The following is a 21,899-nucleotide window of genomic DNA, read 5'->3' as shown; positions in this document are numbered from 1 at the left end:
TGAAACCATAAACCAATTCAAGGCATTTTTTAACTTTTGCATAATTCTCAACAAACCTAATAAAACAAATGTCAAGTGCCCGAGAAGCCCCAGTGTCCTGACCCCAGTGATACCAAAGGTCTGCTTTTTGCAGCGCTGGAGCTTTTCGCCATCCTCCACCATCATCTCTGGCTCCCCCGGAGAGACACCCCAGAGGAGGAGGCTCATCTGGGGCCCTGGTCCTGCTGCTCTTCCCTGCTGTCTCTCACGCCTCCCCAAGTTACTCATCCTTTCCCAAAAGTCACTTTCACCGTTAGATTCATTATATGTCATGATCACGAATTCTCACACATTTGAATTTCTCTGACCATCCTTTGTGCACACCCAAGCTACAGAATGAACTTAGCCAAGCTTTAAATGTCTTTCAAATTTTACTCTCACTTCTGCTAAAGAACCATCATTAATACTTATTTCATTCTGCTATTCAATTCCTTTCTGGGTTGAAGCTTAATCAAAAATCTTCAAATTCAAATTACTTAGTATGTATAAACATTTGGGCATTTTCTCAGTCTTTTGTTAGATCCAACAAGTAATCAACTAGTCTCCTTACCCTAAACACTTTAACTCTTTCTATTGTCTCAATTACTATTTTCATTATTTGACATTTCTATTTCACGATCAATCCATGAAATCAAAGACAATCAAAATACACAGGAGTGATTTGAAAATTTCAAATTATTCTTCTAATGGCTTTTTCTGAATATTTATGTTTTGTCTGAAGATTGAAATTAAATCCACAAGGTTTTCCTGAATTCTCTATACATTATATAGGGTCCTAGCCAAAGCTATTTCATCTTGAAGTTGCCAAATACTACAAGATGTCTCAATATCTTCATCATGTACTTGCTGAATTCACTAACAAGCTGGGAAATCAAAGGCAAACTCATCATCTATCAAAAAATCATGCTTGAAGATGATGGCCAACCTTTGATATGTTTAACTTGTTGGAGCTAATATGATAAGCACATAGAAAAGGCACAAAGCCCTTATTTCCAATAGTGCTTTAAAAAGTTTTATTTTTCCTGCAGACAGCAGCTTTGAGCAGAGTGATCAAAGCTGCTAAAAGGCAGATTATCTCCTTCAGACCATGGGACCAGAAAATGTGGGTTGATAAATGTTGATACTCATCCTTTGAAAAGGGCATGCAAAGAAGTAAAAAAGCCCTTCTAAAAATATTGATAACAAGCTACCATATAAAAAGCCAACTGAAGCTCTTTGATTTAAAACTGTATTAAACAGAACTGGTAACTTTGTACTGAAAATATTTTGTATGCTAATACTTAGAAAATATATTGCTGCCATTGCTTTTGAAAGCCTTTTTGGTGCAATTTCCGCAGCCATTAAGGAGACAAGATTGGTAAGTGTTCAGCAGTAAAATAATGTCATTGCCCAATGATTAAAGAATCTTCAGCCATGATCAAAGAATCTTCAACTATGACAGCACAAGTATCCTTTCCTCTACTTGATAAAATAACATATGAGCAAATAATACAGAAACATGAAAATAATGACAGTTTGTTCTATGATTTCTATGTGGAATCAAACTACAGTAAATACTATATAATCTGTATATAATTAACATCTTCATTTTCCTGAGAAAGAAATTAGAGCCAGGACAGAATATCCTTGCTGCAAACCACAGGTCAACTTTTATAAATGTGGCTAAATCCTAGCAGGTAACACTTCTGGTAACTCTTAAATTTGTTGCTTAATAGTTACAGATTTTTTGAGACATCAAAAACCTGCAACTGTGGAACCTTTATCCTAGTAAGTAATATGGGGACTCTGCACCTCTTTATAAAGTATTTTATACTTGTTTCTGACCTGCTGACTTCTTTGGACAGAGCGTGAAGTATTTTGTTGCCCAGTATGCAATAGAACCACAGAATCATTAAGGCTGGAAAAGACCTCCAGGGTCATCAAGCTCAACCTTTGGCCCAACACCACACTGCCAACTAAACCATAGCACCAAGTGCCTGGTCCAGCTCCTTTCTTGCCAACTTGCATGTCTCTCAACACACACAGAGCTGACAGCTGATAATATATCAAGTGAACAGAGGTTACCTAAAGGCCTCTATAAAAATGCAGTAGAGAAGAAGAGTTTTTTGAAATGGCAGTCCCTCATACTTGGTCTAAGAAAAGGTCAGATGTCGTGTCCCAGCCATAGCTGCATGATCCATTCCAACTCCTTTTTCTGGGAAAAATTGCCCCACTGCTCCCATATCTGATAGCACAAAGGTATAGGTAACAATATCTCTTCAATCTGATGCTGTCAAAACAATCCAGTTTACCTTCAAGGTCCTTCACATCAGTTCTACTGAAGTCTGTCTGCACGATTGGAGGGAGTCGCATGCACACACAGTTGTGCTATCAGGTGAACCAGGGTAGCTGGTTCTGCCGTACTAACAGAGCAACATAATCACCAAGACAATCCTACTTTGATCCAAGCTCTCACTTTTCAGTGGACTTGGAAGTCCTCCTTTTCTACTTATAACTAAACTTAAATACTTGAAGTACTAAAGTACAAAAGTTTTACTTTTAATATATCATCACACCTTCCAGATGGGATGACAGAGCCAATTTATCTTGAATTTTATTTTTAATATGTATCATGGGTTCTGAGGAACCAAGTACAGACCTGTATTTCTGGAGTAAAATTGTAAAATATAGAAGTCGCAAATATTTGCATTATGAACTATTACAGACTATTGCATGAAATCATTTAAGAGTTATCTTAGTCTGCCTAAACTATTGTAGAAAAATATCACCACCTTAATTGTCTTTTCTACTTAATAATTAACAGCTTCAACAAATCTATTTTCACTAAAAGAATTTTTTCATTCAAAAGACAGAGCAAGACATAAATGCTTTAGCACAACAGCTGTAGTAATTACAGTACAATTTTGCTGTAAAATCATTACCATCTCAGTGGTTCTGAAGAAAGAATAAAGTACATGTAATGTATATGGCAATGTAAAAATATGAATAGGGTTTTTATTTAAAACTTCAATACTGCAATTAAAATGTAGGGAAAAAATAGGAGATGCTAGAATTCAGCACTCTATGTTATGTGTGAAACTAACTTCTGGCATTTGGAATTGTTAAAAATAAATGTTCTGCTGAAGAATTGCCAAATAAAGTACTTCAAAGCAGGTCTTGGTAATGAGAAGTAGAACATCAGATTAGTTTAAACACTTCAGAGCAAGATAAGTGTTTTAAAGAGGAAAGAATCAAGGGGGTGAACATTTTTCCTACATTTTGTAAGAATGCTCATAAATAGGATGAAATGTAACATGGCCATTCTTCTTTACACATGAGACCCTGATTTAGGATTTGTACATGGGATACTAAATTTGAATCAGGGGAAGATAAGGAACTGAAATTCACTGTTCTTGAATAGCTCCATCTTTGAATACTTCAGGATTAGTTGCCTTAATCAGATAAAAGACCCTGGACTTCATCAGAAAAAAATATTTCCTAAAAAGCAATTCCTGAAGAATATCACACTAAATCCATTATCGAGTGGACAGTATGTATGGTCTGTATGCTCACTGTTTTTTTGTTCTGGACACAGTTGTGACAGGAAGTGTATCAAACCATATAAAATATCATTTGTAGCCACTGCTGGTGTACAGCTGTCATTCTCCCCAGCCTGCAGAGTGCCTGGCACTTCAGTATAAAGGGTTCAGGTTTGTAGGCCTGGAAGGCAGATTGGATTAGAGGCCATCCCTTAGTTCTTGCAGGGTATTTTTTTGCCTTAAATCACACAACATGTAAGAGTTTCTCCTACATGACTCTAATCTAGAGGACTCCAAGAAGAGACAGGCAGCTATCCTTACCAGAACCGCCTTTGTTTTCCATACTGTGCTCAGGACTTGGATGAGATTGTGTTCATACACACCCCACAAAGCCCTTTAACTCCTCTGCTGCAATAAGATGTACTAACCTCACATGCAAATCATGTTGTCTTTCCTGATATGCTTTTAAACCATTTTTAAACCAACCTGATTATCGACCTATTGACATATTTTCATAGTTTCCAGTTGATGTCCCAGGTTTGAAATACAGCATCCCTCAGGTGTAGTCCAGAACCTAACAGCAAAAGCATTATTTTTCTTGTTTTGTTTAAAATGAGAAAATCTAGCATACCTAGACAACTTAAATTTGCCCTTTCATATACACTTTACACATATTATAAGCAGATTCAACTGAAAATTTAGAACCTTGTTCTCAAACTGATCATAGAATACTCATGATGTAAACAATACTGACCATCTTAGTTGCTAAATGATACACTGCCCCATTACTTTCTAAAAGAAGTCCTAAACTGGTCTCAAAATTAACCACAGAATTAATACATCCAGCTATGTTTAATTACTTGTGAAATGGCTTGAAAATGTTCTGTTTACCAGAAAGAGCTTTCAGCTGCAAAATTACTGGGAGTCTAGCAAGAATTTGTTGATAAGAAAATTTCAAACCCACCTTCTAATGAACCCACCTTCTATCCTTAATGTCTGTCTCTTTTGAGAATGCAGAAATTAAAATGTGACTTTTTCAAAGTGATGACAGTACAACATCCCTAAATGTTCTTCTCTATGGGTGTGAAATCTAACCTGAAAGGTTCAACTCACTGTCATGACTAACAACATTCCCAAATTTTGCTTCATTTTTCATAACTCTACTGAATGAATCACTATCCTTCAGTTCTCTACAAAGCATTGCCATTCCTTTCAAGTTAATAGTTATAGTTTAATTTTAAAATAGAAAACTAGTCAGTTCTTGACTCAATATTATAAGGTTTGTTTACACACTTACTAAGGAAGAAGTCTGTGTGTACAAAAGTGAAATAGGTAATAAAACAGTTTCTTAGAAAGTGTAACTACATTTTGCCTGTCATATTCTCAAACAATACATTGTTTTGTTTTCCATTACTTTTCAGATCATTTACTGCAGCATATTTTTGATTGGAATTCTCAGTTTTGAAATCAAGCTATTCACTTCAATCTAAAATACTCAGAGAAGTAAGCCTGTTTCGAGGAGAATAGGCTAGTTTGCATACAGCAGCAAACAGTCCAGGCATTGATCACAAGGGAATGCTTGAAGAAAGACCAGAGAGAAAGAGTACAGCAAAGTCTGCAGCAGTTAAATTTCCTAAAATTAATGCAAATGAGAAAGTGCCTTGTTCAGTAGTCTCCTACCAACACATTGGTTTCACCTGCAGATACCTACATGATGCCATGAATATGCAATGCAGGATGTTCTTGGATGGATGGTGGAGCGAGGGACCCAAGTGCAAGGCTAATGAACAGCTCAGTTCTGGCCAATGTGGGCTCACAGCTATGCCTTAGCCAAGCACAGCTCAAAAGTAAGAGCTCAGGGCTAGTGAGAGAGTTTACAGCCTCTCTGCAATTTCACTCTGGAAAGACAATGTGACAATGATGATGATGAATCAGATGGATATCATGGTTTTGGTCAGCCACCACACCTTCCCAGGTCAGCAAATGGCAGTGGCTGCTGTGCTTGTTTGGCTTGGACCTGCAGGCCAGGGCCTGGCCATCTCCTCTGCAGTGCTCAGAATATTCCCTGTATTTGATTCTACCAGCAAGTGAGCCTTCTAAGCCATTTTATATATATCTCAGCTCATCATTTCTGTGGGGTTTGAGGTTTCCTTAATGGCATATTTCACAACTGATAACTAGGGATTCAGTTATTCAACACTCATTTCTGTGGACTCTGTGGTTTTTAAATGGATTTAAAGATTCAAGGACATGATTCTGAAAAATGTGTGAGAGATTTCAGTGTCAACGGTAAACAAGGGTTTCCATCTTGTGCAGTGATACGCACAAAGGAAGGGAAAAAAACCCTCTCAACTTAACATTGAGAGGATACACCTAAGTACAGAAAACCAAAGATATAGTAAAACACTCAAATGAAAGGTTAATGTACAGCTGAAAACTTTGCTCCAGCTTATTAAAAACTTCATAGCAATAAACTTATTAGAAGTATTCCCACATAAAAATACATTACATATAAATTGAAGTAGAAAAAGTGCACTCCCCATAGCGCTGTGAGATCAAACAATGGAGAGATCTAAATCTATCTTTTTAAGATCTGAGGCAGATGCAAAAGCTGTTAAAACGTGTATTTGCATCCTTTCTAGGAGAGCTGTTTGAAATGCCTGATTAATTAACTGAGAGCATACAAAAAATCATGTAAAAGAGCCCCTCTAAAATAAAAACCCAAGGAACATGAAGGAAACGGGAATATGACAAAGTATAGACATTGGAAGTAACTACACTAGCAAAAATGTATTTTTATGAAGAAATTTGCTAAAGGCCCAGAAACATTCAATTAAAGTGATATATGCAGGAACAACTAACAGTGACAAAAAAGCAGGCATAGGAGCACCCAAAGAAAAACATATAGTCCATGGCATAACTGTTTGGAGATCAAAGGACTTTTAGTATTTTCTGTAATGTTTTTATTAATCTTCAGTTTTCTTAATCTTTGCAATTTGCTGTCTGACAAAAGTGATCCTAACTCTGCATACATCAGCCTATATCTGAAAATCTTTATTCTACTGTTGGATACATGTTAGTATTTCACATGGAGAAGAAATGTAAGTAAAAAACAATGTAATAATTTTTCCCCCAGTATATCCTAAATCAGGTATTAAGGAAAGGTATTTGTATTGTGGTGAATCAGATTTAATGTGAAGTTAATCCAGGGAGTATTTAAAATATGCTTTGCCATAAAATAACTGTTGTCTACTCTTAAGATTTTCATTCATTATTGAATGACTATTATTTTGATGTCATATCATGGTACTTAGTTTAAATTTTAATCCAGAATAGTTAATCTCAGACTCTTTTCTGGATTACCCTTAATAAAATTCAAATTGGAGCACCATTAAAAGGACAAAAAAGAGCAGACTAAAATATTCTTACAATTAAAAGAAATAAACCTTATCAAAATGATCTCAGAAATTACAATAACTCTTAAAGAGGATTAATCAAAATAAGATTAAATTAATTTCTGCTCTTACTCAACCACCAGGACTCTGCTAGATTCTGATATATTGAAAAAAGAGATCTTGGCACCTCCACCCCAAACATGCTTACAGAAATGACATTAATTAATTTCAGAGGCATAGCTTGACATGCAGATACATATTTGATTACACATGACATTAGCCCCCAAGTATGACAACATAAAATTTAACAATGCAAATCATTCCTTTATGAGGTATATTTCTGACTTGTACCCTAGTGATTTATCCCCTCTGACTACAAACCAGACTGTCCTAATGATTTCAGGCTAAAAATCCAGCCTGTGAGTCTTTTTCATTAATTGCACCAACCTCACAAGTCTAACTGCACCGTGCACTTACAGTCCCTTTTCTTCTGAAGCCTATGAAAGATGTTAAGAGATGGACATTTTTTAAATAGGAGGTAAATGCCAATGATCATTGTTCCATTTATCCTAAGGACACATAAATACAAGTTCAAAGATTAGAGCAACAAAATCTGTATCTTCATCTGCTTTGCCATTCATCTTTTCATTCCTTCCCAGCTGCCTCCAGCTCTGATGGGGCATAGGCAGTTCCCTCTTCTCTCCACATGTTCCTGCCAGGACTCATGGATGCACACTCTGCATTTTCGTGTTCCAGTCATGAAAACCTCCTTAACCTCTTTAGCATTCCTTTTAATCCTGGGGCCAGGCATGGGAAATACTGACTTTGCCCCTATAGGCCTTCCTCACTTGTGTTCCTTTTGATCTAAACTGAGCCTGATCTTTTCTATTTTCATTTCTCGGTGTCTGGCTGAGATTTTTTCCTGCCATTCAACTCTGCACTCACACAGTCATGCCAAAATGGTGAACTGAAGAGCAACATCACTAAGTTGGCATTTTCATTCACCTTGGCTTTCAACTACAAAATATCCTACACAGAGCTGTATAGCTCCCACAGTGAGGAATTTTATTAATACACATCTTCACTTTAAGTTTTTAAGATCAATTTTTTTCCCATATTTATCTAAAATATGAAAGGATCACCCTCGAAAGTATATAGCAGTCAGATCACTAGGCAGGGCAGCTTGCTACAGATCAGTCTGCTGAGTCCAGCTCTAGCAATGATACAGGTTTTTCTGTTAGGCATTACAGGTCAGCATTTTAGGTGGCATGAAACTCACAGCACACAGAGGAGCTCAATTAGTTCACACAAGCATGTGTGCTTTCGATCACATTTTGGTATAATGGCATGAAAAAACAAAATTATGTTTTCTAAGTGAAGAGTACCTGCATTTTTTTTATATATAAAAGTTTCATTACAAAGCCACTAACAACTTCAGTTATGAAGACAGGTAAGAGTCATCAGAGAGAGAATTCATTAATACCTCATGCATATGATAAAGATGCATGGATTAACAGTTCATGAGGGATATTTTACTGTTGTCACCAGTGACGCACAGTTCGTGCTTCAAATGCACCAAACTAATTTGCAGTGCTCTTCAGAAGCATTTCACTCCTGAAAATACCTAAAGCAGCTGAGCCAAGTGACTGGTGCCAGTAAGGCAGGACTCTGGGACTTGCAAGACACAACAGCTCTCCCACACACAGAGGAGGGATTCATTACACAAGTATTCCTCAAACAACACAAGCACCAAGCTGTCTCTTACTATACCCACATCTACACATCCAGACTCTTGGAACTTGTGACTTAGCACTAAACTTCGTTGGGAAGAATCTTCCTTTTCCTCACCCCAGACTTGTTACATCCCAAGAACCAATTTGATCAGGATAGTTGGTTTCTGTTGAAATGCTGGAGAGCCTCTTACAAGCTCCAAGTTCTACATTTGGTACATGCCAGAATGATTTTGAAATTACATGAAATGTCCTTAGAGGAAAACACATAATCTTTAACAAAATAATTATTTGATTTTTCAATCTTTTAATGCATGCACCATTTAACTCCAACAGATATCTACTAGCAGAAGGTTTAAAAAAACATGTCTTAAACTATCAGTTTTATGTGTCTCATAAAGCAATCAAATTTTCCATTCATTGGTGGTGGGATAAATGCTACCTTAAGCCTCACTGTGTTTTTCAGTAGCATCTTTTATAACAGTGTAAATTTAATACATGTTAGGCCTAGATCTGCTTTGGAAATTATAATTACTTTTTCTTTAGATTTGCTCGAATGTCTTCTTGTGATAAATAAGGTTGGTTTTGAGTTGCCTTTCTGAATCTTGTCAGCACTTCCCAATCCCACATTTGTACAAGTGTGGCACTTTTCCAAAACATACTGTCTCCTAAATCTTATTTAAACAGAAAAATCTTTAAACAGTATTTTGCAGACCTACATCAGTGAATGAACTTGGAATCTTTTCTTTTACAAATAGGATTATAGGAGCTCCATAAAAGTCATTTAAGAGAATTTTCAGACCTTTTAGACATTTTGAATTTTAAAAAGAAGATAAGATAAAAATATCATGATAATCCTATTCATTATGCTTATGGATTTTCTATTTGGTAGACCTGTCATTACATTTGACTAGCAGCTCATAATTATTAAAAATATAAACACTGCTGTAAGATGGATTAATGGTGTTATGTTTTCTCTAACAATAACAAAAAGTCTCAGCAGTTACTCTCCTGTTGGATTACACAATGTAATTATGTGATCTGTAAGAACATTTACAGCAGCCTCCTATAGAACAGGACTACTTTTATTTAGCTACTGGATTTTGCTGTCCTTCTAAAATTTAAAATGAGAATGTCTAATTTTGTACTAATGTTACAGTGGTTCTCCTAAAGTTACCTGTTCCATTCCACATTCAGATTTGACACAATTGTAGTATTTGACATTTATGTTTACAATTAGGGCTATAGGCATTCATATAACTTAATACAGAAAACAAAAGCACAAAAGTTTTGCAACCTTTCAATAAATCCCTGGAAGAAAACAAAAAAGCTATTTCCAAATAATATAGATATCATCAAGTAGGCTAGGATGAGAATGGATGTTTTTCTCAAGCAAAATTTCACTGAAAATTGTACAGTATCAGAAAAGCTTCTGGGTTTGAGTAATTAGCATTTCCTTATGGAAACTAAGCATGTATATTGCCAAAAAAACTTATCAGCAGAGCACAGAAAGTGGAAGCCTTTTGCAGTCACTTTACTTTTTTTCTGAATGTTCAGAGTGGTATATGACACAAGAACCACTTTATGCCTTAAGCAGCTGATTCTCACATGGATCATCTGATAAGGACCATCTGATAAGGACTGTTCTGCTGCGCTGCATCACTGAGTGCAGAGACCTCTGCTCAGCTGACGTAATACAGATCAGCCAATTCCTGAATATCTGCTTTATCAGGAGAACTCTCAGCAGCCCAACAACAGCCCCCAGTCTGTTCCCAGTTCCCTGCCTTACTGATCTGGTAATCTGCCCCATGGACTCTCAGACCAGGACACCAGAATGGAATAAGAGCCAGGGTGTCCAGCTATGAAAATAAGCATATGAATTCACAATTCTGTACTTTCTTCATACACATAATTAAGGCAATTTACCCATCTTTTCAGAGAGTAGCAGGTAGTAAAGCACTGACAGAGAAGGAGGAACAGAAATCATATATGTAAGAATTGAAAAGGAAATTAACATAGAAAGTTCCCATTTATGTTTCTTTTAATGAAATTAAATTTCCTCTTACAGCTAAGTAATAAATTACTATTAACATTATTTTAAACCACTATGAACATGTTTTCAGCTCCAAAAAAGGATTACAAATTCCATATTTTCTAAGCTCAGACCACCTAAAAAAGAGCTATTTACGAAAGAACATATATGCATTACAACTATAATACCTCAGCTAGTTCAATATCTAAGAGAAAAGAATAATTATCTCCTTCAAAGTTTAATCTTAATGCTGCATTTGACTCTATGAAGCCAACTACACAGGACACAAAATTGCCATCTCAGGACAGATGTCTTGTGCTGGAGACTTTTGTCTTGTACAAAAGTACCTGATCTAAAGATCTGCTCAACCCAACACATTCAGATTTCTGCATTTTATACTTCTTTCACAGATATGCAATAAATATTAATTATTATATTTAGCAAATATTTTGCCTATATTACCAATGTATGTTTAAAAAGCAAATATTCTAGATGGGATTATTGGATGTGTTAAACAAGGTAAAGGTTCTGGAGAACTGGACCATAATGCATCTACTATGTAGAAATTGTAAATGTTCCTGAAGGCAGAGTGTAGATTTTTGTTCCTGCTTTTTTCAGTCAATTTTGATAGAATGACAGAAAATTTCAGTTCAGTTATTTCTCTCCAGAGAGGCACACATCAATTGAAAATATCTATAAATATCAGAAAGGAAGAAACACTGTGTTAAATTGCTTAAAGAATCACAACTGGCATGAAGCCAAAAGCTCCATTGAACATTAACCTGTCTATTGATACAGAGGGCTGGCCATTGGCACCAGCTTCAGAGCTCACCAAGATGGAAATATCTGGGATAAAACAAAAACCAAACCACACCACCAAGAAAGAATAAGATCCACTGCCACAGTAAATCTAAAATTTTCTTTTAATGCCTTTTCTTTAAGGCATTGCCTATACCTGGTGTACTGGAGGAATTGGCTTCCTCCCATGACCTAACAAACAGTGCCAGAAATCACTTTGCTGCCTGTGTGATTTCTCAAGTGAGGTCAAAGGAAAGGAGCCATCCTAAAGGGCAGTCCAGTCTGTCTTCAGGTTTGAGGGGTGGCACACATTTCAGTTCTTGGTATTATGTTATAACAAAACCTTAAATGAGACTTGAAAAAGTATTAACAAAATAGATAATTAACTGTAGATATGGTGGGGGAGAAGCATTCATAATAAAGCTATTATATGCCACAACTGCTACCAATACACTTCTCAAGCCAGGAAATGCTTAAGGAACAATAGAAATGTCCCTCTTATACTGATTTTGTTCTAAATCCTCAGCATCTAAAGCCATGCCACCAGTTCAGTCTGCAACTTTTGTATGTTCAAAAGCCATCTCACTGGGAATACTCTAGCCTGGTTTTCTGTCTTGTTCTCTGAACTAGAAAGAAAAGCAGTGTAGGCACAGAACTAAGGAGACGATTACAAACTGATTAAATGCACACACAATACAATAAAAGAGACAGATTTTCCATTTCCAGCAGCCAAAAAATCAAATCAATCTCTTTAAAAAGCTGGTTAGGTCATCTGAAAGGCTTTCTATATAGTAAAGAATTGAATTATGGTTTCCTGTTCCATTATTTGTTGTCTTTGGTCACCACCCAGGTGCATGGAAAAGTTTTCAAAGTAATGTTTATCCCTGAAAAAAGAAAATTCTTGAGAGCTACAAGCTGGCTAGCTCCTTTAGAAGGAAGAAGAGGATTTGCTTAATGTAGTTCTGGCACACAAAACATAAATCTGGTCTCAGAAAGAGATGCTGTATAATCTAGTCTTTTGCTTCTTTCAAATTGTATGCTGCCAGAATTGACAGATTTTACAATCCCTGAAGTGCAAAGCCTTCTGTGCAAAAATACACATGCTCATTTTTAGTTATCAGCTTAAGAAGTTGTGTGGCTTTGTTTCCGTAATATTGTGAACAAGACAAATTTGGAATGGTCTGTCATTTATAAAAGTTCCTGTCAAGAGGAGCAGCTGCCTAGGCAGAGTACCCAGAGAGGGAGAGCTCAGCTCTGTACATTTTACCCACAGCAGTCAGCAATTACGTGTACAAGCAGTTCCATTAGCAGCCAGAGGAAGACGATGTAATTACAGATTTGTGCAACTTGGCCTCAGAACAAAAAAAAAACCAAACCAGGAGCTTAATTAGTCATTTTATACACTTATCATACAGCATGCCCAGAAACAGGAGGCTCAAATCAGTTCCCTAAGACAGGCATCTTGCTGCAGTGCAGATGCCCTGGGGTACCTCACCTGGTCGCCAGCTGCTGCTCCAGAAGAGCGCAGGTGTCCTGCTGGTCCTGGGTCATGTCTGCCAGCCCTGGGTGGATGTCTCAGGCACCCCTGGGTGTCTCAAATGGCACTAGATACTGTATCTGAGCCACTGATGCAAGCCTAGGCTGTCAGCTCTGTACAGGTAAGCAGACACACTCCTTCAGGCAGAAGATACTCAGTTCAGAAATCACTGAAATCTTCTTGAAGACAAGCAAGAGAAGGGTTACACTTCTCAGAGACAGAGAGTGTGTGGGATGGTGCTACTGCTGCAGTATGACATAAAAAGCCTGGTCTCGTACATGTGTCGTGAGGAGAACAGAAAAAGAGAGAAAGCCACAGACAGAGCAAGCACATAGATACTGCAGTCTTCTGACATGTCAGGAGCACAGTTACCCCTTTTTTTGTACAGTTCCTCACCTTCTGTGACTGATTATAACCTGATTTAGCAAAGGACTTTTCACCACTTCCACCATGCCCCCCAGGTTTTACTCCACTTCTCAGTTAAGTGTGATGCCTAAGTAATCTGAATAGGAAAGCAGCATACATTCTTAACACCACAGACATTTTTACACCACCAGAACGGTACTAAAGGAGCAGAGATTTAGTCCATCTCCACTGCTGGGCAAATAACATACTGGCCATAACATAAATGGGAACCAAACCAATGAGATAAAATCTATGGCAATGTTTTCATTTTGTGAAATTATCTCTGTTCTCTGATCTTGGGCTCTATTTTGTATCCAGTTTATTAGTTACTAGGTCTGACTACCAGGTTACCCAGGGAACATGTGAGTGCTCCAGTGTAACAGCTCCCACCTCCTCTTTCCTGTCTCCCAGTACTGAATCTTCCCAGCTGCTTCCCTCTCCCTTCCAAAAGGAGGGACACACACTGTGGTTCCCTGGGGAGAGACCAGCTGAGATTTCTTTCCACAGTCAGCTGTGTGAGATGGTACCTGACCCCTCCAACATGGCTGACATCACTGCTTATCACACACAAAGCTGGAATTCAGCCTTTCACCTCTCCTTCTCTTGTTCATTTGACCTTAAAATCCTTCCAAATAATACCCATCTACTTTCACGTGAGGGCAGAAAAGGAACTAACGGACAAACTTGTTTAAATGTGATGGTTATCTCAAAGCCAGTTTTCAGAAATGAGCTAATAATAAAAAGCTACATAAAATGAGAGTGTCTTAAAAGATAGTTTATCAACATAATCTATATTAAAATAACCCAAAAATAATGGGAAAATGGTTTATCATGACCAACCACAATTTTTAGGTCTATGTGAGGACCAAAACATTTAATTTGCAAAACAAGAATATTTTTAGAGAGTTCAAATTGTGTAAGTACCATGGACACTGGACTTTGAGACATGTATTTTTATGTTGAGCTAACACTCATAGTTGGAGAAAAAGAATCAGCATCTGACAGAAAAACAAATGAATGTTAATGAATGTTAAAGGGCTAATTACCAAAATTCTGCCTGGATTTAATGATACTGCACCTGAATTCGTATTTTAACTAGGACCACAGGGATTTGAAAAGTCTATCTGACAGGAGGTACAGGCTTAGCTTTCCTTAGCTCCAGTTCCATTTATAAAAAATTACGGACAATAATTTCTGTAGGATACTTTATACCACAGGCCAATAAGAGGAATTTACTAAACCAGTTGCAGTAACTTTCCTAAGATCTTTCTATATGTAGAATTTAGAGCCACCTCAACATTCTCCCTGCTATTTTGCCATGGCCATGGTACAAGTACCATTCTTTAAGGGATGATCAGCAATGCTTATGAGTTTCCCATTTCCCAATGTTCTGAAAATCATCATGCAGGTATGAATATCATTATGCAGGTACGAACAGGTACCATTGCATACAACAACCCAATACATAAAGTCTTAGTATCTCCCCTTTTTAAAAGAAAACAGCATTTGTCAACACAATTTCACTTCATCCACTACAAACTAGAAAACATATGTGTCCAGGCTGTGGAAAACATCTGTGATATCTATGCAAGTGTTTAATGTAGCAGCTTTATATGTTCACACAAAGCTGTTTTTGAGATTCTCATCAAAGAAGGTGGCAATTCTGTTCTTTTACCTCCATTCACTCAGCACTGTAAAAAGTGAGATACAACCATCTTAGGCTGCTTTAGAGAGAATCCAGCTACTAGAAGTTACTTGACTTGGTTCTGGCCTATGGCACAACTATTGCCATATAGAAGTTTTCTCCTAAAAAGTCATCATAAAAGTAATATAAATAAACACATGCTTCTATTTTTATACAATCTATTCTACTAAAATAAGACTACTCGCTTTATTTTTGAGGAAACTATCCAAACATATTAAGAGTCTATAAAACTGAGAAAAAAAGCAGGCCTGTCAATAACTGTTTCAACTCTTTTCAAATCCCAATGATTTTCTGAGATTTCTTACCCGCCTAAGACAACAGAAGAGCCCTGGCCCCACACAGGGGCAGCTGCACAGCAGACACCTGAACACAGCTGTCACAGCACTGAGACAAAATTGTTCAGCTCATGCTTCTGCGAACACTTTGCTCTGGTGCAAATCTGTAATTGGAATATTTGCAGTTTTGCAAAGGTAGGAAGCCCTATTTGCTAAATTAGGAAGCCTCATTTGTGAACAATGGAAAATACTACTAACCTTTCAAATAATGCCAGTTATTTTGCTGTAGAATTGCACAGCACACCATATCACGTCACTGGAGCCTAAAATAAAACCTTCCCAGAAACCCCAGTGCCCTATAATGCTAATTTTAAGAAGTTCCAAAGTTATTCCAAGCAAATGTTTTTATCTAAATTTGGCTATTAGCCCCTATAGTCAAACTGAATTTGGAAAAGGTTGTATGTTTGGGATAATATAAGAAACAACATGGAACAACATGCTTTCTCTGTGCATCACATGAGCTGTAGGTCACTGAGTGCCAGCTGAAAGGGAGACCTAAAGGTTAAGAGGATATTCTCTTTTCACTTGTGATTCTGCCTTGTCACCAAACTCCCAATGGCTGTACAAATCCATCTTACCACTCAGTGACCTCTGAAAAGATTCTCCACAGCAATATATCTCTGAGTGTCTTTCTAGAGGTTAAAAAGTCATTTGTTAGTCAGATAAGACCAAAGGGCGCATTCAGGCTCACCCACCAGGGCATATTCATGTTATTACAGCTTTGCATATGTACCAGATACTACTGGCATTACTGAAATTTTGTCATAATAACAGGTACCTGAAAAAGAGAAAGAAAAATAGAAAGAAAAAGAATAGGTGCATCAGCAGAGGAGCATAATAGTACCAAAAATGTATGAAAGTTCCCATGACTTTTCCTATTTTCTAAGAAAAACATGAAAAGATTGAAGTCTCATCCAGCTGTTTCCTGACACAGGAGAAACCAGCACCATTTAATTGTTAACTGCCCTTGCCACTCCTGACTGACACTTTCTGCTGAAAGATGCATTTACTCATTTACTGTGACTGAGCCTGTTGGGCTGCCCAGAAAATCTTCAATTCAGCTGAGACAGGGCAGCTGCAAAGGCCTTGAAGTGCTGAAGTCTCATGAGTCCTGACAGGAATTCCCTCCCAGGTCAGGGACAGTCATACCCTGCACATTCCCCAGCAAGAAGAATTTTGTAACAGGAAGGTAAAATACAAAAAATTACGTCAGGAACAAGGAAAAATAACCCTAACATTCATGTTTTGTAGTTACTAAGCAAGGACATTCAGTGCAAGGGAAATTTTTTAGCCTTCTTGTCTTCACATCTTTTTCATCAGTTTGAACAAGGAGAGGTTGTGACATTAAAACTATGAATCTGACCTGATGACTTTCAAAGACAAAGACAAAAACCTGCTTTTTGCTTAGTTTTAATTTAGAAAGTATTTATCTTCATTTGAAAAACAGAGATAAAAATATGGTGATTTTAGGTTACTTAGCACTTTTAGAAATAGTGGATAATTTTATGGAAAATATAAAATCTCATTTTTGAATTTTCCAAAATCAAAAGTAAGTTTCAACTTAAAAGAGGGGATTAAAAAAAATGCATGCCCATTCTCACAAAGAAAACATATGCTATGCAAAAGAAACCATTTTGTTGAAAACAATCATAAAAATAGAAATCTATCAAACATCAAATGGCTTGAAAGAAATACATTTAGAAGTAATCTGTAATTTGTCACATTTTATCATTTAGAACTAAAAGCTAAAAGCTCTACAGAAAGAAGCTATTTGAATTTCTTTTATAACCTGTGTATTCTACTCTGTCCTCATCCTAAATATGCCACTTTGGAAAGGGTTGCTTTATTGTCAATGTAATGTAAAAAGCTGACTCCATTAATAATCTATTATAAATTTAATGGATTTCTACCAATTTCTTATTCTGGGGTAAAGAAGGAGATTCTGTTATCTTCCTGCAATTTCAAGCTTCTATATCTACCTTACTTCTCCACTCAGTCTTGAGCAAAAGACAGCAATGCACATAAATAAATGCAGTAATAAGTGGTTCTTCATATTTTATAATGAATACATGATAAAGAGTTTCTATGCTGAATAAATACAACCAGTAGGTTATCTAGGCTTTCCTCGTGTTTTCCTTTAATTGCTGAAAATTTAAAAATAAAAATCTATCCACTAAATGTGTTTCAATCCCAAGGCATGCACTCAAAGCTAGGAGCAAACTTACATATAAAGCTGTTTGTCAGAGACACAGGAATTTCCATCATTATGACAATTTATGACAATGTACTTAATATCTTGTGAATTAACTTCTTTGTTTTTGCTATCATGTTTTATTTGCATAAAAATTAGCTGGGCTAAAATGTTAAGACAAAGCAAAAGAGCCTGGTAATGTGGGGATGTATTTAGTAAAATAGATTATATTTTCACAGCACTTTCTATCCAAGGATATTGTGACATTTTATAAACAAGCTGAGACTTGCACACCAAATTTTATCTCTGTTCTACAAATAGGGATCCTGAGGAACATGAGAAGATAGGTACCAGGGGTCATGGGAAACAGGACAAGATTCTCTTGGCTCCCAGGCTAATTCCTGCCACTCTGTGCCTGGTGATTCTCCTGCACGCTGAAAATCCAGCAGGGATTAGTTCCATTGCCCAAATCTCCAGCCTCAAGGCTCCACAGTGACTGGAAACTACCTGCCTGGCCAAACCTAGCCGTTAAACCAAGGTCAAGGCTTTTCCTACAGATTCCAGTCCTGATGTTTGCATTCATCATTCTGCTGAATTCTGTTTTATTTAACACAGTCATAAGACTGTCTAGCTCAAAAACCACAGATAATGGTTTCAGATGAGTTTATTGCTCCAAATCTATGAGATGGTTAAATGGGAATAAAGAGACCACTTAAAACGCCCTGAGTCATTTTGAAATGCAAACATTCCATTACTTTGGAAAGTTACATATATTACCTCTCCTCTTTCCTTGCTGCATAGGTAAATGATAAAATGAGGTCATATTGCAACTCTTACAACACAGTGGATGCATGTTTGCAGGTAAATAACTGATTTGTTTAACAAACTACAATATTAATATCAGTTATGAAAAAAAAGGGAAAAAAGTTGAAGTTTTCAGTAAGGTACTCGATTAAAGCAATCATTTCATGTTTGCTGCTACATTCTATGGTGCTGCTTAATGCAGATTTCTCCCAATTAAATCAAAGATTAATAAACAGAAAAAGTGCATCAACTTGCAAATCTTGCAAGCTTTAAACCTGTCATTTTTATTTTGACTTTCCTCTTTTTTTTTTTTTAATTATTTTTTCAAAGTGCAGAAGTACTAGTAGCCCAGGTAAGGCAAATTTAATACTCAACATTTGAGTATTAAATGAGGAAATGTGAAGAATAGCAAAAGTACATGACAATAATCACATCAGACACTATGGTATATTTCTATCCAATATATTCCTAATATTGGAGAATCTGTCATAAATCTATGAAGTCAATCTCCCACTGTAAAGAAAAATACCTTCATTATTTTATCTAAATCTTAAATTAAAGAAAGAGGATTCTAGAGTGTCAAAACCCATAATCAGTCAGATCAAAAAACTCTTGATTTTCAGTTGCATCCTGTTCAAAATGATCATGAGGTTGTTCTTCAGTTCTTGACAAATTCGTGGAACTAATGGTAACTCTTCAATATTGTAAAATTCAAATTACATTCATGAAATCTGGGCTCATTGGAAGCCCATTTGGAAAACATCCTTGTTTCCAAGTGACCTTTAGCTGTGAAACTCGGTGCTGCTATTTGTTACCAAAGTGACTGGTTTTTGCTTTTAAAATAAGCAAGAATAATGGGGTTTTCTTCATCCACAAATCATTTATAAGTCTTATGCTCAAAAAACACAATAATGCATAACATTTTCTTTTGCTCAAACCACATGAGAATAATTGTGTAATGTTTCCAAAGTTCTCCCACAGGATGAGATACATACTCCAGTATCATTAAATGACACATATCCTAAATTTGTTTCATCTTTTCTAAATTTGTCTCTGATACACAGTGATTGAATTCCCCATTGCCAGTTCTATTGCTTCTTAGAAAACAGCCACTCTAGGGGACTATTACTGCCTATTATTCATTCAGTACTAAAATCAGTTGTCATATTTTGGGGTAGATGTTCAGAGATGTATTGATGCCAAGATTTCATAACATAAAAAGCAATTTTGTTATGTAGAAACAAAACTGCTTTGTAAGCCACTGGGAGAGAGAGCACATTTTAATATGACAACATTTCTGACCCAGTTTACTGAAGAAACAGTTCTACAGCAGAGAATGGAGGGATGGTGTTTCTCATGTGCGATATTTACAATATTTTTAATTATTTACTACTAACCCCAGGAACATTCTCAAGACATACTTTTAAAAACATTTAATTTCCTTTTAGCATTTACATGTCACTGAAAGGTACTGATGAAGAAACTCAGATTATTTAGCTACATTTTTCTTTTGAAAAGGCTCCACAATTTGCCTCAGCTTTTGTTCCCATTTACAAAGAAATTCCTCAGAATCAAACTGAAATATATACCTTATTTCACTATGATCTTGAAAAGTTTTTGTACTCCAAAATAAGATATTTTTCAGCTCAGTTAAGATCTCCTGTGCTGACTGCTTGCCCAAAATTTTCATCTGCTATACAGATGGGGAAACTCCACCCACAAGCAATGGTAAAGGCATATGAAGCCGCTAGTGGAAGAAGTAGTTTCCTGAAACTATCAGAAGTATCCCACATGCCTAGGGATGTGGGCAGGCATCACAGGCAGGCACAGTACTTTCAAGCAAATGCCTCTAGCCTTCTTCTCTCTAATCCAGTCTGCCCAGATGCTAAACACATTTTTCCTGCTATTTCAGAGATGCATATTGCTTGACAGAGTTCAAGTGCTTGATAACCAAATGTTCTACTTAAATTCATAGCTTTCTCTGACGTGCAGACCAGGGCAGCTATCAGCAAGCAAAAGACAGAATTAGCCCTTCCACCCGCAGGCTATTTAAGCACAAGTGTGGCTGTAAGGTCGTGCCCAGCCCATTTCAGCTAACAGCCTATTTCCATGTTTAAACTTCACAGGTCTGGGTGTTAGAACACACAGCTGAACCCACCTACTCTGACAACTTGCACAAGGTTTTGGAGCTGCTCTTGCCCAAAGTTAACAGTGATCACCAATCCTTTCCAGCCTGCTTCCTCCCCACTCCCCAGCATTTTTTCCAAGCAGGGATATGCCTTGGATTTTCTTGGTGACTTCCTGCAGAGCCCTGGCAGGCAGAGCACAGAGCCCCATCAGCTGCTGACCACAGGCACACACGTACCTGGCGTCACATCAGGAGAACTTCACAGAAAAATGTGTCTGTCTGCTTTTCATTTGCATATCAGAACTGTGCCTCAGTGTCCTCTCACGAGATCCTCACATAAAAGGACTTACAGAACACAGCAGTGTGACACAAGTCTCTTGATTTTGAGAATTACCAAAAAAACCCAGTGGTGATTGCTGCTTTACACCCCTTTCTGAACTATAAATATCATGCTGTAGCTGTACAATATTAGAATAGATTATTCAGAATATATAAGGGCAACTATATGCAGAGATTGAAATATTTGTAATTCTTCAAGGGGTTTTTGTACTACTTAAACTTCTGGAGGATTTATTCCAAAAACTTAAAAAAGTTTTATTTAAACTTCATTGATTTATGCTTTATGGTGCAATAGCTTTTGTCCAGTTGTGTTTTTTATTACTTCACAATAAATAGCCAAGCTTTCTCAACACAATGTTACATTATTCTCCATAAAGAGAACCAGAGTACTTGTCCCAGAAGTTCATGGTCCAGAATTCAGTAGGCATGATGTTTTCTCTCTGATAAACATGTTTCATGGCAACATCTCAGCTGAAGTACGTGTATTAATTGTGGAACAGGTGATAAAGCCAGAGTTCTTTAGCTATTGACAGATATTTTAAAAAGAATAACCCTAGATTACGTTATCTCCATCCTTGAACTCCAAGAATAGACCCAGTTCTTCCAAACTCAGCTTAATAATATCCTGCAAAAATCTAATCAGACTGGGGAGGTTCCTTCCAACTTAATTTATTCTACACCCCTATGATCTAGTAAAGGCTATTGCAAAAAACTCCTTCTTCCTGATTATCAAATCAGGACTAAATTTTCCTTTCTCACACTGTAAAGTTACCTTTACTGAGGAAAAATCATTACAATAAGCTGCAATAACTAGAGCAAGCTTGGGATCTTGAAAAAGAAAATACTAAACAGCTATTTATCCACTTAATTCAATGAAGTTAAAGATGTGATAACTACTCATACCTTATCACATGGGTTAACTTTTAGTTATTAATCACAGTGA

The 21,899-nt window shown here is 36.8% G+C and overlaps 1 protein-coding gene across 4 annotated transcripts in view; it reads right to left on the bottom strand.

Annotated features, from left to right (window-relative positions):
* Positions 1-21,899, bottom strand: part of PDE1A (phosphodiesterase 1A) — a 142,130-nt gene that overhangs the window by 60,716 nt on the left and 59,515 nt on the right. Inside the window, exon 1 of one of the 4 annotated variants that reach the window (XM_058028587.1) lies at positions 13,008-13,195. The exons of the other annotated variants lie outside the window; for them this stretch is intronic. Within the exon in view, the coding sequence (XP_057884570.1) occupies positions 13,008-13,063 (56 nt within the window). The 5' untranslated portion in view covers positions 13,064-13,195. Of the gene's footprint in view, positions 1-13,007; positions 13,196-21,899 lie in introns of those variants that run through there. 4 annotated transcript variants of the gene reach the window in all.

This window comes from Melospiza georgiana, chromosome 7, assembly GCF_028018845.1.
Source record: "Melospiza georgiana isolate bMelGeo1 chromosome 7, bMelGeo1.pri, whole genome shotgun sequence".
Taxonomy (NCBI): Eukaryota; Metazoa; Chordata; class Aves; order Passeriformes; family Passerellidae; genus Melospiza; species Melospiza georgiana.
The sequence above is the reverse complement of the archived record's forward strand: the minus strand, read 5'-3'. Positions and strand labels throughout refer to the sequence as shown.